Raw genomic sequence first — 15,916 nt, forward strand, 5'->3', positions numbered from 1 at the left:
AGTACTGAGTATTCAATCATGTTAAAATTGTCTTCTATTTGTGAGTATTAATAGCGTCCAATTTCAAAAATCTCTTAATATATATTCTTTAGCTATCTTAAATATACACAGTAGAACAATGAGCACAGGTATGTTGTGCTGGTTCTTTTGTAGAATTAGTTATATAAGTAGCACGAGCAAAAGTGTTTTAGGAGATGCTAGGTTATCTCAGCTTCAAGTTCAGGGTATTTACACCATTCTCTGAGCTTTTAGGTCTTGTTTTCTATGCTCTGTAATAATGCTTTTTCCCTACTTCCTGTGTAAGGAGCTTCTAGACTGAACATTACACATCTTCTCCCTAGTCTTATTTATCTTGCTTTAGTGCTTGCTTGTTGTTTTCAGCATAAAGTGTTTAGATTACTTATAAATCATATTTCCCTCACTAGTGTTGCTGGGAGCAGCAGTCAAAACCCAAAACCTGGTTTGGGGTGGAATATGCCACTGCTGTTTCTTCAGTATGACTTTTAAATCAGTTGAGGGCTGTATATAAAACTCCTTAGATGAGTTAAGAGGCTGTTTCCATGCAGTACATGTGAATCTGTATGTAATGCAGGCTGCACGTGGGCACTATAAAATTCTGCATTGTAGTAATAAAAGGACTGTACAAGAATCACCATGGAATATATTGTTGTGGTGACCCAATCCCTAGTAAGTCTTGACTTATATTTATTTTTTTTAATACTTAAAGTATGCATATTATGGAATGGACATAACTGGATTCTAAAGCAATGATGAAATACAGCAGAAGTCGCTTTTGATAGAAAGAAAATGCATGTGATTTTAGCTAATTGCTCACCAGTTAAAGAAAAAAACAGCCCCAAGCTAATGGAATATTTATGGAAACTTGAATCTGCAAATCTGTACAACTTTATGAGTGAACTTTATATGCAAAAGAGTAAGTGTGGACAGAAGTAGGAATCCTCATATTTTGTTTAGAGATCAACTGAATAAGAGAGACAGATATCAACACTTAAGTGATCAACTTGTCCAGGGTTTTATCTTTCTTTTGAAAGTAAGAGGACTGTGAGTTTGAATTAAATTTCTTAGAGAACTGTTTACCTACCATTTAGATGTAGATGGAGTGATTCCTGGCTGCCTTATAGGGATTGCTGAAGCAGGGAAGATAGAAAGAATATAGCTGTGAATTATCTATCTCGTTCCCATGTTTCTTAAATCTAATTAGACTTTCTACTGGTGTGGAGTGGAAGGTTTGAGTAGTGCCATGGTAAAAGTGTTCTTCCAGACTGAAAACCTTTTGCTGTTAATTCTGTATAGAAATCTGAGGCACCTGATTACGTGTCCAGAGAACTTTAATTCCTTCACTAGTATCAAATACTATGTGATGTGAGGGCATGGCTTGCATATTATGACAGTTTTTCACTTAGAAGTTGCTACTTGGTGTTGTGAACTGCTATGTAATAATGATTTTAATCAATCTGAGCTACATTCCTTTTCCCTTTTTTTTGTTTGTTTGTTTGTTTTACAGTAGTTGTAAATGAGAGAAAGAAAAAGAACACTGTAGAGCAAAAGAAAATTGAACACATGAAACAAAAGTGCTCCGCGTACCGAAAGGAAGTACTAGCACTGAGGGAAAGAACTGAAATCTTGGAACGTCATTTAACTGTGCTTGATGAACAATGCAGAAGAGAAAAAAATAAAAAAGAAGATTTCAGTAAGCAGGTAACAAGCCTGCGTATTCAGCTTTCTTTTTCTGAAGAAACAGCTGATGTCCTCCGTGAACAAATTCTGCAGGGTCAAGCTGACTATCGGGGAATTGCTTCTGAACTGGATGAACAGAAATCTATAAATATGACACTAGAAAACAAAAATGCCCAACTAACTAACAACATAGAAGTTGCCAAAGAATATATAATTGATAAAGTGTCACAAGTAAAAGAAATGCGGACCAAATTAGATGAATTATACAAATGTCACTTAGAGTTTCATGCCATCGGTACTGACTTTGTCAGTGTAAAGGATTCCTCAGACTGTGAAAAAGATGAGCCAGGGACATCTCAAATTAGTTCTGCATGCATTCAGTCACAGACTTCTTCCATCTCAGATCTTGTGCAGGACCTCTCCTTTAACTATAGTCTTGAAAGGATTTGGGAAGTATGCAGAAGTATTGCTGATGTTTCCTCACAAAAAAGTCAGCACATCAAAGCACTGCTTCAAGACAATGAAAACCTAAAGGCAGGACTGAATAATGCTGAAAATCATAATCGTCAACTTGTAATGAAGCTATGTGAGATCACAACTCGCACTAGTCAGGAAGATGATCTTGTGAATCAGTTACATGAGCAAATAGAAAAGAAAACTCGGGAGGAGTTTTTCCTTTTATAGGAATAAAAGCTGTTGAAACAATTGTGTGATGAATTTTTGTCAGGTGCTGTTGAAAACTCTCCTCATGTTAATGCTTATGAAGTGGCTCATGATTAGATAAGTCATGGAGCCACTGAAACGGGCACAGCAAATTGAACTTATTTTCTTCCTCTGCAGGATTTCTGGAGATTGTTTTGTTAGCAGATGATGTTAATCATTCCTATATAAGTTTTTAATTGATAACTTTCATAAAATAGCAGTTACATATATTTTAAAAACAAAGTATTTATTAACCAACTTAATTCTTGGAAATACAGTGGGTGGTGATACTCCATTCAGATTCTTAGCAGAGCCTGATAAAGTGGCTCTGACTACTTTTTGTCTTTCTACAATCTTTGGTAACTTTCTGAGAGGAAGAAGACTCCCCTCAGGGGGTCGGAACAGTGTAAGTAGTAAAAGCTGCTAGTCTGTGTTTGGGACACTGGAGTTTGCTAGTTACTAGCAGCAGTAGAAGCAGCCATCTACCATTTTCTGATGTCCCCAGCAGCCTGTCTTCCATGTGTTCAACCAGCATCTGAACTCATTTTTGATATGCTAGCTGAATTCCTGCCATAGAGAAGGAGGAGTCCAGGTGATCTCAGTTCTGACTTTGTTGTTCCTGTTGAGAAAAACAGGATTGGGTGGATTGTGGACAGTAAGTGCTGCTGGGGAAATGCATACTGACATTTCTCTGTCACTTAGCTGTGCATTTGCTGCCATTTGACCATGAGCAGGTACATGATAGCCTTCAGCTTAAGTACGGTGTCATTGCTTGAATGTCTGTATTCTCTCCGGGGAAAAGATAGCAATGGAGTTCTTTAATGACTTGTACTGGGCTTGCACCTTGCCAGCTGGACCTTACTTATGTAAATAACATCTCTAGTGTAGAAGAGGAAGGGCAGTTTCCCTAAGATTAAGCTGGAAGTTAATCGAACACTTGAATCAAATGCTCCTGTTCCTGCCCAGTTCTGACACAGCAGAGTTTAGATGAAGAAAATCGTGTCAGTTCTACCACCATTCTCTATTAAAAAAAAAGTGTAGTTGTCTGTGCCCTTGAGAAAAAATGACTTGTAAAGTATCAGGCTCAGTTTAACATGGAGAACTTTTTTTGTGATCATAGATTGGAAATAATTTTAAATGTAACAAGTTCTAGGAAAGAAGGGTAAAACTCTGCTGTAACTGAAATAGACTCCTTCTGTTACAAGTGTTCTTACAGCAGGAAAATCGAATGCTTACATATCCTTTTCCAGATGCTTTATAGCTTTTTAATCTCACGGCTACCTTAACACTTGCACTTAAAATTCTTCTGTGCTATCAGGATCATTTGGGAACTGTCCTCGACTCTTCTGGAGTGTCCACAGAAAATGGCAAAACTAGTCGGTTCCCAAAACCGGAGCTGGAAATCCCACTGACACCTCTGCAACCTGATAAGACGAAGATAAAGCAGCACGGCAGCATGATACCTTTAGGAGTGAAAATGCCTAAGGCAAAAAAGAAAAGAAGTGATGACATGGATGAGGTATGACCTAGACCCAACAGAAAATAAAATATCTGATGCCTTTTTACCATTCTCATTTAAGCATTAAAAAAATGCTATTTCTACCTCAGTAAAGTAGTTGAAGAATTTAATCAATGAACTGCTTTAATGAACAGAACTAATAGCCAAGCTCAGTGATAATGGTTTAAGAGAAGGGAATTTCTCTTAACTCCATTGTGTATTTTCTTTGAAACCTGTAGACATAAATCAGCTTTTTAGACATCATGAGATGTCTAATACTGATATCTTAATGTCCTGTTTTTATAATTGAATGCTTATTTATTATTTGATTTACAGTGGAATAGTTACCACTAGCAGATACTTCCCTACTATTAGCAAAAGTGTTTAAAGTGTTCACTTTTGTGACATCAATTGTTCTTTCCAAAAGAATCATGGCTGAAACTTGTCTTATTTTCCCAGGATTTTGTGAAAAGTGAGAACACGAAAAATACAAAATCTGTCATGGCTTTTAATTCACCCTCTGCAAGTGACGAGAAAATGGTTGGTTTTTGTTCTAGTTTTGAAGCTAGCTTGGCACTTCCTGTAATTGTTAATTAATTATTAATTAATTGATCCTGTAACACGAAAGAAGCAGTGTCTTATCCTTATGTGTATACCTGAATGGGAATCTTACATGCTTATGAGCTCTTCCTATTAAATTCCATAAGCTAACCAAAGGGCAAGTCAGTCTGTCCCCAGAGCGTGTAATGGCTGTACTGTGTAATGATTTGGAGGGAAGGATATTGCACACTGAATAGTTGGGAAGAGAAGCTTTAGTGTATTATCGTGTGCTTTTGTAAGTGAAGCCCTTGTATTAAACTAAGGTTCATATCATTAATATGCATGGCAGTTATTGAAAACAGATGTTCACATGTGATAGCAGTATCCTTGGCATGGTCAGAGTATGAGTAGTAGATTTTTCCCATCTGTTGTCTTCTGTTTTGTATGTTTGTTTATTTTATGTAATTAGAACAGCTTATGTAAGAAACAACTCCACAGCTTGGGAGCTACTTTTAAAGAAACTACTGCCTTATTAAGAAACTTTAAGAAACGTATGCCTTGAAATAGCTGAGATTTTGACAACTCCCTAAAGGGTATAAAATTGTCTACATTACTTGCCGTTGTGGTATCATCAGCATAATGAACAGAGGTGTCAGTAGTAAAGCTCAAAATGTCAACTTAAAATAACGTTGAACTAAAATGAAGTTTAAACAATGCTCTTGTTTCACATGTTCACATCTCTGTTGAACAGAAATCCGGAAAAGACTACTTCCTGAGAAAGCGAGTACGTGCTTCAAGACTGACTAAAAAGAAGGATGAAACACTGCAAAAAGTTGGAGATTTTATTCAAAGCTCTCCTTCTATTATACACTCTAAAGGTTGGTGTAGAATAAGTTTTATTCCATGTTTTCTAGACATTGTAGAATGGCTTGTTTCTGCTGTAGGCTATTAATGTATGTGTTCTTAGAGAACTTGTCTGCCATGTTGTCTAGTCCTTTGATTTATGAAGTAAATGCATTTATTCGTCTCTTCAGAGATTCATTATTACATTTGTGAAAACCTACAAGTATACAGAGAAAGTTGGTTCTGTCTTGTGCTTCTGTCAGCACGAAAGTTAGGCCTGTTGTTTAACTCCTGCTGAAGTTTCTGACTTCCAGCGACTTCTGAGCCATGATTGTCTTTCATACTCCATTTTAATGCGTGCTTTAAGCTGCCGTAACTGAACCTATAAACAGTTTCAGCTATAGAAGCAATAAAGAACCTCGATGAACAAATACAATTTCTGAGTATTTTCACTTAAATTTTACGTGTCATTTATAAACCAAGTTTGTTACGAAGCTTTTTTTGCATTCATTGATTTAAAGACTCACAAAACCAGTAAGTTGATTGGTTTATGTATCAAAACAAATTTCTTCTAGCCAAGAAGCTGATGTCAGCAGTAAGTTCTCCTAAATCAAACGAACCTGAAAGTGTCGAAGAAGGAGAGACCAAGCCAAAACGATGCAAAAGGAAGCTGTATTCCACTGTTGTTTCTGGCCCTCTAGATATACCTGCTTCTTCGGTAAGTTATTATACTGTAGTCTTGGCTTAAAATAAACTACTAAGGAGTCCAAACAGACTGGAGGTTTCATCTATTTGCAGGAGGAGGTTGAAAGTACTGAGGTATTTCTTTATTCTACCAAGTCATTCTTGTTGGTCTTCCTGCTGTTCTGTTTTATTTTGTCCTCAAAGATCTCTGTGTTTGGCTGGCTTACAGTTTACTAAGTAGGTGATGTAGCAATCACGGAGATGTCTTCTAATTTGGAATCATAGATAATTTCAATGTGTTGGAGTGGGATTATTCTACTACACGCTTTTCTAGAGCACAACTTAGACAGCTTTTTAGGTATGCTTAAACTATGATCTCCTGTCTAAGCCAACTTGCAAAGGATCTGATGTGCCAGTTTCATGACTCTGTCGGCAGCTATTGTGCTAAGAACATTCTTGCTCTGTTGGAACTGCATCTTTTAATTATATTAGAGTCCTTTTTCTGTTCAGCATAGTGATCATTTGCCCATACTGTAATATCCCTCTGAATTTTTTGATGATTTGACGAATGATAGGGGCAGAAACCAAAATGTTATTTTTTTTGTTAGAGGATGAAGAAGATGAGACAATTTCTTCTCTCACTGTAGTTCTGAGAACATGGAACTGAACCGAGAACTGAAATTCTGGGCAAGTCATAGCTACAGGGATTGAGGCTAAAAATGTTTTCTGAACGCTTCATGTTTCACAAAACAAGTACTATAATACTCTTTTGAAAACAAGTATTTCAAAATGAAAGCTGCCTTCAGGCTTTCCTCAGATGTGTGTGCTTTTTTAAGATAAACAGGATTTTGTACATTCTCCATATTTGTTCCTTGTGATTAAGCTGCATTAAAATGATCTCGGTATCCCATAGTTTTCTGAATAAAATATAATAAGCAAATGCCATTCTGAAATCCATTTAGGGGAAGAAATATGTTTGCGTGGGTCAAGAAGAGCTTGTCAGTCTTGTGCGAAAAGATGAGTAACTTTTGAAATGTTTTCTTCAGGAATCTGAGGAACAAAAGAAGGAAAGTGATCATCTGATCATCAAGCGACGGCTGAGATCCAGAACAGCTAAAAAACCTTGAAGAAGCGTGTTTGTTCCCCTTTCTCAGGACATACTTTTATCGTATTATTAAAACTGGTTGTTAATAAACAGTAACAGTTACTCCGTTGTGTTCTTAAATTTGTATATAGGTGTACAGTGTCTCTCTGACAGTTTCAAACTGACTCCATTGAGGCTGAAATAAATACAAGCTTTCTTAAACTGGGTTTGGATTTTATTGTGGTTAAGGGTTTATTTATTTTAGTCTTGCCTCCCCTGTATAGGAACAGTATCTCTAGGACTGATTGCTATTTACCCATTGTGCAGTAATAACTGTACTTGTTCAGGATGGCCTGGCTTGCTTTTTTCACGTGACTGGTGTACTTAGCAGAACTCTGGCAGAGAGAAGAGCATGAATACATATTAATATTTATGTATACTTAATTTTTGGGCCTTTTTAAAGAATTTTTTTGGAGAGAAGATGGTGCCAATTCCTCAGTGTGGAAGAAAGGTGCTTTCCCTCACTTGTGCAAATTCAGCTTTAAATTAATAAACTTAGAAAAATAAACCCAATACATTTGGGGGGAATTCTAATATCCCAAATACTGTTCTCCCCCTCAGTGAGCTTCGAACCTTTAGATGCTGTTGGATGAATTAGCTGAAAGGTTCTCAGCTGACAGTATGTCCTTGTGTTGTCTCCAAGTCCAATAGTTCCTATAGATTCAATTGCTCAGGAGGTGAAAACATGGATGAAAGCCGACTTGGGTGAATATTTGAGAGTTTGATGGGAGTGAATTGCCTTAAAAGCAGCTGGTGATAGAACAATATACTGATTGTATTTAAAAAAACCCACAATCGTACTATTTGTTGCTGTGCCGATAAGCTTTCTCCTTGCTTGTAGGCTTGTGAGATCCAGGTTTGCAGAAAACAATCTGTGAAAAATCATGGGAATCATGTGGTTTTATGCTCAGCAATCTCATTAAAAACTTGAACTGACTTTTAGAAGCTTTTCTCCATGGTGTTAGCTGGACAAATCTGCATGTGGATGTCAACATGGAGGCTTTTATTGACCTGGAGTAGAAAACAGCATTCGTACCTACCAGGTGAGATGGGCAGCTACTGCACAGGTACACAGAAGAAACTGATGGAAGCATAAGTACTTGAAATCACCCTCCCTCCTATTTATTGACCTATGTATGTGAATGCCGTGCATGAATGCCTCATAGCCAGATGTCAAAATGGAACAATGCTGCCTGAAGTGGTTGGTGACAATATGGAAGACGGTTCTGATTAGCTGCAGTTTGCAAATTACTTGCAAATATTTCATATCCAGAAGACTGCAATTTATCAGCCATGCGATATTGGAGGCAAAGTCATTGCAGGGGATGGGAGTGATCTACTTGTTCCAGAAGCTGTTAATAGAGCTCTCGTTGCTACTGGGTACATCATGATATACACTTAATTACACTACTTTTCAAATGGTATTTTTATTATGAGAACAGCCTCATTGCTGCCTGCTGCTGCATGGGAAAAGTAGTTGCACACTTGGTATAATTATATGTGGTTCTCTGCTGCAAAACTGACCTTTTACAAAATGTCACATGTGGTGTTTGGTGAGTCTCAGGCTTGCCTAATTTCTGTGCATTTTCGTAAGGCACAGCAAGTGCAGAAAACAGGTTGCTTTGTTTAGGGAAAAGAAAAACCAACCACAAATGTTTAGCTGACTTGCGGAATCAAACTCTATAATCCAGAGATGGGTTGTAAAGCAGGTATGTTTATTCCAGCGTTGCGCAGCGCCGGGTGCAAGGGGGATAGCTCCTCCAAACCTGCACACCGACTTGTAAAGCCGTGATACAGAAAGCAGGCAGAAGAAACATCCTTCAAATCCAGAAGGTAAACTCCACCTATTCATTCCTTAACTGGGTTAATAAAGTGCATGGATTTGCCACCACTGAGTGTATGCATTCAACAATTCTATTACTTGCCTTCAAGTGTTGTACCAAACTACCGCACTAGCTATCAAAAATTTTTGCAAAATTGGAGTCCAAACTCCAGAAAGTCTTCTATCCTTCTACAGTTATGTATCCTTATAGGGTACCACTTTACCCTGACTGGGCAATCTCTTGCTTTTAACTTCTATTCAGGGCTTCATGTTTGGCCCTGATGCCCACACCCCTAAGTGCATCATGTTTGATATTGCTGTGACTCCTGGGGTATAACATTGTTTTTCCCCATTTGTGCTAATGTCAGACTTACAGTTTTTAAACAGTCAATATTGTTGGACCCTTAGCTCCAGTTTTATTAAATTTCTTGCCAGAGCAACCTGGCAGGTACAAGAATTTCTGTATTCCTACTTAGTTTATATTTAATTAATCCAAAAAAAACGTAAACCTTTTCTTGTTGGGCAGTAGCTTCTATTACTGTTACAAAACCATCTATGAGTAGTAAGAAGCACCCATATCCACCAGATATGGTGGATCAAATCCACTTCCCTCCAATTTGGAGATGAGGATGTTATGGGGGACCATGTCAAAGGCCTTGCTCAGGTCCAGGTAAATGACATCGGTCGCCTTCCCTTCATCCACCAACGCCGTCACTCCATCATAGAAGGCCACAAGATTAGTTAAGCATGACCTTCCCCTGGTGAAGCCATGCTGGCTGTCTCGGATCACATGCTTGTTCTTTATGCGATCAAGCATGTTGTCCAGGAGGATCTGTTCCATAATCTTCCCAGGCACAGAGGTGAGACTCACCGGCCTGTAGTTACCCGGGTTGTCCCTGCTCCCCTTCTTGTAAATGGGAGTGACGTGACCCTTCCTCCAATCATCCGGGACCTCACCTGACAGCCACGACTTCTCAAATATGATGGAGAGCGGCTCAGCAACCACCTCAGCCAGCTCCTTCAGGACCCTGGGATGCACGCCATCTGGCCCCATAGACTTATTCTCATTCAGTCTAAGGAGGCACTCTCGGACTTGCTCTACCCTTACAGTGGGGAGGGATTTACCTCCTTGGTCCCCACATGGAGGTATGGGGGTGCAAGACTTAGGGACGTGAAAAAGACTAGAATCCCGGCCACCAGTGAAGACCGAGGTGAAGAACTCATTCAGCACCTCAGCTTTCTCTTCATCTGTTGAAGCCATTTCTCCTTTTAAATTTACCAGAGTAGGCACGCCCATTTTGGCCTGTCTCTTCTGGCCAATGTACCTGTAGAAGGTTTTCTTGTTGTTTTTCACATCCCTCGCCAAGTTCAGTTCTGCCTGTGCCTTGGCTTTCCTGATCCCACATCTGCAAGTTCGGACGGCATCCCTGTATTCTTCCCGGGTGACACAGCCTTGTTTCCAGAGCTTGTACACCCCTTTCTTCACCCTCAGTTCTCTTAGCAGGTCCTTGCTGAGCCATGCCGGTTTTCTACCTCTCCTGCCCACTTTCTTAATCAGGGGAATGGAGACCTCTTGTGCTGCCAGGAGGGCATCCTTGAACAGTAGCCAGCTCTCCTCAACGTCCTTATCTTTGAGGGCAGCGCGCCAGGGGATCTTGGCCAGCATTCCATTGAGTAGCTTGAAGTCTGCTCTTCTAAAGTTGAGCATCCTGGTCCTGCTCTTTGCCAGGCCCACATCGCTTGAGATCACAAACTCAACCAGGGCATGATTGCTGGAGCCCAGGCAGCCTCCAACCTTGACGCCTTTGATGATCTCCTCAGCGTTGGTGAGCAGCAGGTCCAGCAACGCTTGACCTCTGGTTGGTCTGTCCAATACCTGAACCAGAAAGCTATCATCAATGGATTCCAAGAGCCTTCTGGAGCTCTTGCAGCTCGCCGTGTGGTTTTCCCAACAGATGTCAGGATGGTTGAAGTCCCCCACCAGGACAAGAGCCCGTGAGCCAGACGCCTCACGCATCTGGAGCAAGAAAGCCTCATCAGCAGCCTCCCCTTGATCAGGTGGCCTGTAGTATACCCCTAATACCAGCTGACCTTTATTAGTCCCATCTCTAATCCTAACCCACAGGCTCTCAACCTGTTCTTGACTGTTTCTCATGGGGAGCTCCTCACAGTTCATCCAATCTCTGACATAAAGGGCGACTCCCCCACCCTTCCTACCTCGCCTATCTCTCCTAAAGAGCCTATAGCCATCGATGGCAGTATCCCAATTGTGGGAGTCATCCCACCATGTTTCTGTGATAGCAACAATGTCATAATTTTCAGAGTGCATCACAGTTTCCAGTTCCTCCTGCTTGTTACTCAGGCTCCGTGCATTAGTATAAAGGCACTTCAGCCGGGCTGTCCATCTCACCACCTTCATAAGCGATCCAGGATCCGCTAGAACAGCGGCATCCCCAGCATCCCCCTGCTCTACTCCCTCCTTTTGCACTCTGCAATCTTTGCCCACAGAGTTTGGTACAATCCCTCGAATGCACCGTTCAGCCTCAGTAGCCCTTATTTTGCCCCCTTCCCCCTTCGTTCCTAGTTTAAAACCTATCAATGAGTCCCGCTAATTCTTCAGCTAATACCCTCTTACCCCTCAGGGACAGGCTGCTTGCATCAGCAGCCATCATTCCAGGTGCAGTGTAGATTGCCCCATGGTCAAAATAGCCAAAATTCTTGTGTCTGCACCAGCTCTTAAGCCATCTGTTTAAGAGATGGGTTTTTTGGATCCTCCCTGTATCTTTTCCTGACACCACGGGCATAGAAGAAAAGATCACCTGCACCCCAGCTCCTTCAAGTATTCGCCCCATTCCCCTGAAGTCTTTCTTGATGGACCTCAGGCTTTGCTTGCCAACTTCCTCACTGCCAGCCTGAATTATTAAAAGTGGGTAGTAGTCTGAAGGATGAATCAATCTAGAAATTTTCTTTGAAATGTCCCTGACCCGTGCCCCAGGAAGGCAGCACACTTCTCTGCGGGTAGGGTCAGGCCGGCATATAGGGCCTTCTGTTCCTTGCAGAAGGGAGTCACCTACAACAATCACCCTTCTGTCCTTACGTGTAGAAGCAGTCTTGAGGCTTCGGGGTGACCGCTTCACCTGAGGCAACCTCATGGGTGCACCTGTTTCCACACTCTCACTAGTCCCCCCTCAAGTTCCAGGGCCTCAAACCGGTTTCGCAGAGGCACCTGGGGAGCCGGGGATGGTCGTAATGGAGGATGCCCCTTCCGTCGAGCAGGTACCCGTTTCCACTTCTCCTCCCTTCTCAAATTACTGCTGGGGGGAAGAGAGGACAGGGGGCCGGCTGCAGTGTTGCCAGCTGGCTGGTTACCCTTTACCACCTGTTTGTGAGGTGGCAGGGGCTGACATGCTCCATTAGGAGCCTCGACTGTGTGCTGAGAACTTGAGGCTGAGAGGGACTGACACCACCAGTCAATCTCCCTCTCACACTCTTTTATAGTCCTCAGCCTCTCCACTTCCTCCTTCAGGTCAACTACGAGGCTGAGCAAGTAGTTCACCTGGTCGCAGTGAACACAATCACTGCCTCCCTCACCCAGCACTGCAAGGGCCATGCTCTGGCACTCAGTACAGCCAGAGACCTGCACACCAGCATCTTGGGTTGGGAGCTCAGTCTGAGTTTCCTCAGACATTTTGGCAGCAGCCTTCCTATAAGGCATGTGCAGGACGTCAGTCTGGGTCTCTGCAGTCTTCATGGTTGCTGCCTCCTGTTTCTGTGAGATCGGGACCCTTGTCTTGGCCTCCTCAGTATTTCTGGCAGCAGCCTTTCGCCGGGGAGCACCCATGTCGGAGCAGAATACTTACCAGAGCTGAAACAGGAAGTCAAGAGGTGCACGAGCCCCGCCTCTTCCTGACCGTTTCTGGTGGGCAGCGACTAGTCCTGTTTAAATCCTTGTGCCCGTTTAAATCTCCCTCCGTAGGCAGGGAACGCCCACACGCTGCGTCAGCGGCTGCGTCAGCTGCTCCCTGAGAGCTGCCGGGCTTCTCCTCTACCCGGGGGTTCCCTGCTTGAAGGAACCGCCCGAGATCCGCCTTGACCACGCGGTCAGCCGCTGCTGATCGGTCCGGGACGGCTCCGAGTCAGGCGACTTCAGCGATCAGAAAACGGCGTTGGCCATGGCTTTGGGGAGAGTGGTGGAGATGCAGCCCAGGTCGAGGAGGGCCAGGTTGAGGAGGAAGAAGTACATGGGGGTGTGCAGGTGGCGGTCGCAGGCTATGGCTGTGCTGATGAGGCCGTTGCCCAGGAGGGCAGCCAGGTAGATGCCCAGGAAGAGCCAGAAGTGCAGGAGCTGCAGCTGCCGCGTGTCTGCCAATGGCAGCAGGAGGAACTCGCTGATGGAGCTGCTGTTGGACATCTGCTGATCCTGGGCTTGAAGTCCTGCTCAGAGTGCGGAAGGTAATGACAAGCCCAGACCATTCTCAGAGACACTCCTCCTGCTATAATATGAAATGTTTTAATTCTCCTACAACAGTGTACATTTAGCACTATTACTTGCATTTAATTTCATGTTGTTCAGCATTTCTTAAGCAGAAGCAGTATATGGAGCTCTAACTTTCCACTTATTTTCTTATTCCTCCTCCCTGGATATTTTCATGTGCTTCATGTCTCATATCTTTAACCCAACTTCTCTTAGAGCCCCAAAAACAGCCTCTGTGCCATTCAGTGTAAATTCTAAAAAGCTGCCTGCTTGCAGGTTAATTATTCATGTCTACTGAAAATGAGGATATTTTCAATTGGTTACATTCTTCAGGAAATGGGATACTGAGAGCACATCATGTGTGACTGTTCTCAAAACAAGCAATTGAGTGAAGAAAAATTCTCAGAGCTGTGACAACCCCTTTTACATTTCTGCCTCCAATCCTTTCTGCATTCCCCTAGAACAGGAAATTGAAACCCCCTGCCTTGGCTCTCCTCTGGCAAAGCAACCTCAGAAACATTCAGTTGTGCAGTGGAGCTGTGATCCCCTGCCCCAGGCAGCAGCTGTGGCAGCACAAGCCCTGCCGGGGGGCTCCTTCCCCCCACCCGTCTCCCCGCAGCGCCCTGGGCAGCTCCCCGGGCAGGCTGAGTGCTGAGCCTGGCAGGCGGCAGAGTCCCATACCCGGCACACAGCCCCTGGGGCACAGCAGGGACCCTGCTCTGCAGGACAGCCCTGGGCACCCGCCTGCAGCCCCAGTAACACAGCCTGCAGCCGTGCTGGGACAGGCAGCCCTCAGGGCTGTGCTCTGATGCTGCAGCACAGAAGCCCTCAGCTGGAGCCGAAGTCTTTTTCCACAGTAAAGAAACATGCACTGCTTGCAGCCATGTCTTCTATGGGATGTCCCAGGTTTAGTTAACCCTCTATGAATAGCAGCTGCATTACCTACTGCAAGGGTCTTACTGTGTCATGGTCTGTGAGCAATATTCCTGCAGTGATCTCACAGCCCGCTCACACCACACACATGCTGTAAGCTCTCTCCATATTCTCTCTTCTGTTTCTGTCAGCTGCAGGCTGTGCTGTGCACAAGAGCTGCTCCCGGGCACAGCTGTCTCTCTACAGCACCATCCTCTTTTATGAGCTCCCTGTGTCCCAGGAGCGTGGCCCAGTTGAGCACCAGATGATGTCATTTATATCCTTCCCACTCATCTCCCCTGAGATGTCTCTGGGTCCTCATGGCCATCAGCTCCTGAAAGGCAGCAGTATCATAACTGTTCTTTGAAACCTGCTCCATTATCCACCAGTCAAATTTTAACATGAGATGAATCCTACTAGAGAATGTCTGATGAATCAAAAATTGCACCCAGACAAGGATAAGGAAGGTTGGACTTCCCCTGTGCAGGGCAGTGATCCAGAGAAGACAGTGCAGGTAACTCATCCCCAGTTAGAAATCCTGGGGCTGAAATGGGATGCAGCTCCCCACAGAAACAAAGGAGCTGGGATTCCTCTGTTTCAGCTCAGATGTTCACAAGTAGTTTTACAGTGCTGCATTCATACCTTATTTAAACAAAACTATAAACAAATAAACAGTAAATGTCTGCTGGATTCTTTCACTTTAAGCTCTCTCCAGATATCTCTCCATTTTGCTGAATAAGTTCTGATAACCTGAAATACATAACAGGAAGGCACAAGGCACAAGATGCTCTTTAGGTTATAATGGTCCCAGGGCACATTTGCTGCTGAGTCCATCAACCTCCAGTGCAGAGAGAAGTTTGTACAAAGTGCTCAACAAGACAAAGTCAGAAGTAATGGTGAAGTTTCTTGGAGTACTAATGGGTCCACTGAGGGCCATTACCAAGTAAGCTTCCCAAAGCACTAGTTAGAGCAGATAATTGTAAGCCATGACTACAGGCAGGCAAAGGCACTGGCATGCTAAGAAACCTCTCCTTTGCCTTACAAAGCAGACAGGTCAAGCCCTGATTGCAAGACCAGAAGTAGGGAGATCCTGTCTCTCATGTTGGCTCAGGGCACTTCCTGGGGCAGTGAGTTGGAAGTCTATATGATGTTAAATGAATGACATGGGAATGCAAGATCCCAGGCTCTGCATTTTGTGCAAGGATACTGTCAAGTTCATGTCCCACATGTGCCCTGTGTCTCATTGCTGGATGTGGGATGTGAGAAGGGCCCCGTCTGAACAAGCAGTCAATCCCTGTGAAACTCTGAACTTCAGATCTCTCAGTTCCAGTGCCCTCCTGTGCACACTCTCCCATAGTTTGATGTCCTTTATGTTCTGCATTGCCCAGAAGTGCACCCAGTGCTCCAGGTAGGGCTGTAGCAATGCAGAGCAAAGAGGGTCAACCTTTTCCCTCACCCAGCTGGCAATAAATTGCTTTATGCACTCCAGGGGACCATTGGCCTTCCTGGCTGCCTGGGCACACTGCTGACTCACGTTCAATTTGATGTTGTGCAGGACCCCCAATCCTTTTCAGTCAGACCTCTCTTATGTGTCCCATA

The 15,916-nt window shown here is 43.2% G+C and overlaps 1 protein-coding gene across 2 annotated transcripts; it reads left to right on the forward strand.

Annotated features, from left to right (window-relative positions):
- The first annotated feature begins 3,317 nt into the window (after positions 1 to 3,317).
- On the forward strand, positions 3,318 to 7,271 carry LOC146754971 (kinesin-like protein KIF20B). Of its 2 annotated transcripts, none has more exons than XM_085526599.1 (4): positions 3,318 to 3,919; positions 5,190 to 5,316; positions 5,857 to 5,999; positions 7,012 to 7,271. In XM_085526599.1, exons 1-4 carry the CDS (start codon positions 3,857 to 3,859, stop codon positions 7,090 to 7,092), a joined length of 414 nt encoding a protein of 137 aa, XP_085382725.1. In that variant the 5' UTR covers positions 3,318 to 3,856; the 3' UTR covers positions 7,093 to 7,271. The 2 variants fall into 2 exon arrangements, with proteins under 2 accessions (XP_085382725.1, XP_085382726.1); XM_085526600.1 differs by lacking the exon at positions 3,318 to 3,919 and adding an exon at positions 4,176 to 4,438.
- Positions 7,272 to 15,916: the final 8,645 nt, after the last annotated feature.

This window comes from Coturnix japonica, chromosome 37, assembly GCF_054131305.1.
Source record: "Coturnix japonica strain WE chromosome 37, WE-NBRP24, whole genome shotgun sequence".
In the NCBI taxonomy this organism is placed as follows: Eukaryota; Metazoa; Chordata; class Aves; order Galliformes; family Phasianidae; genus Coturnix; species Coturnix japonica.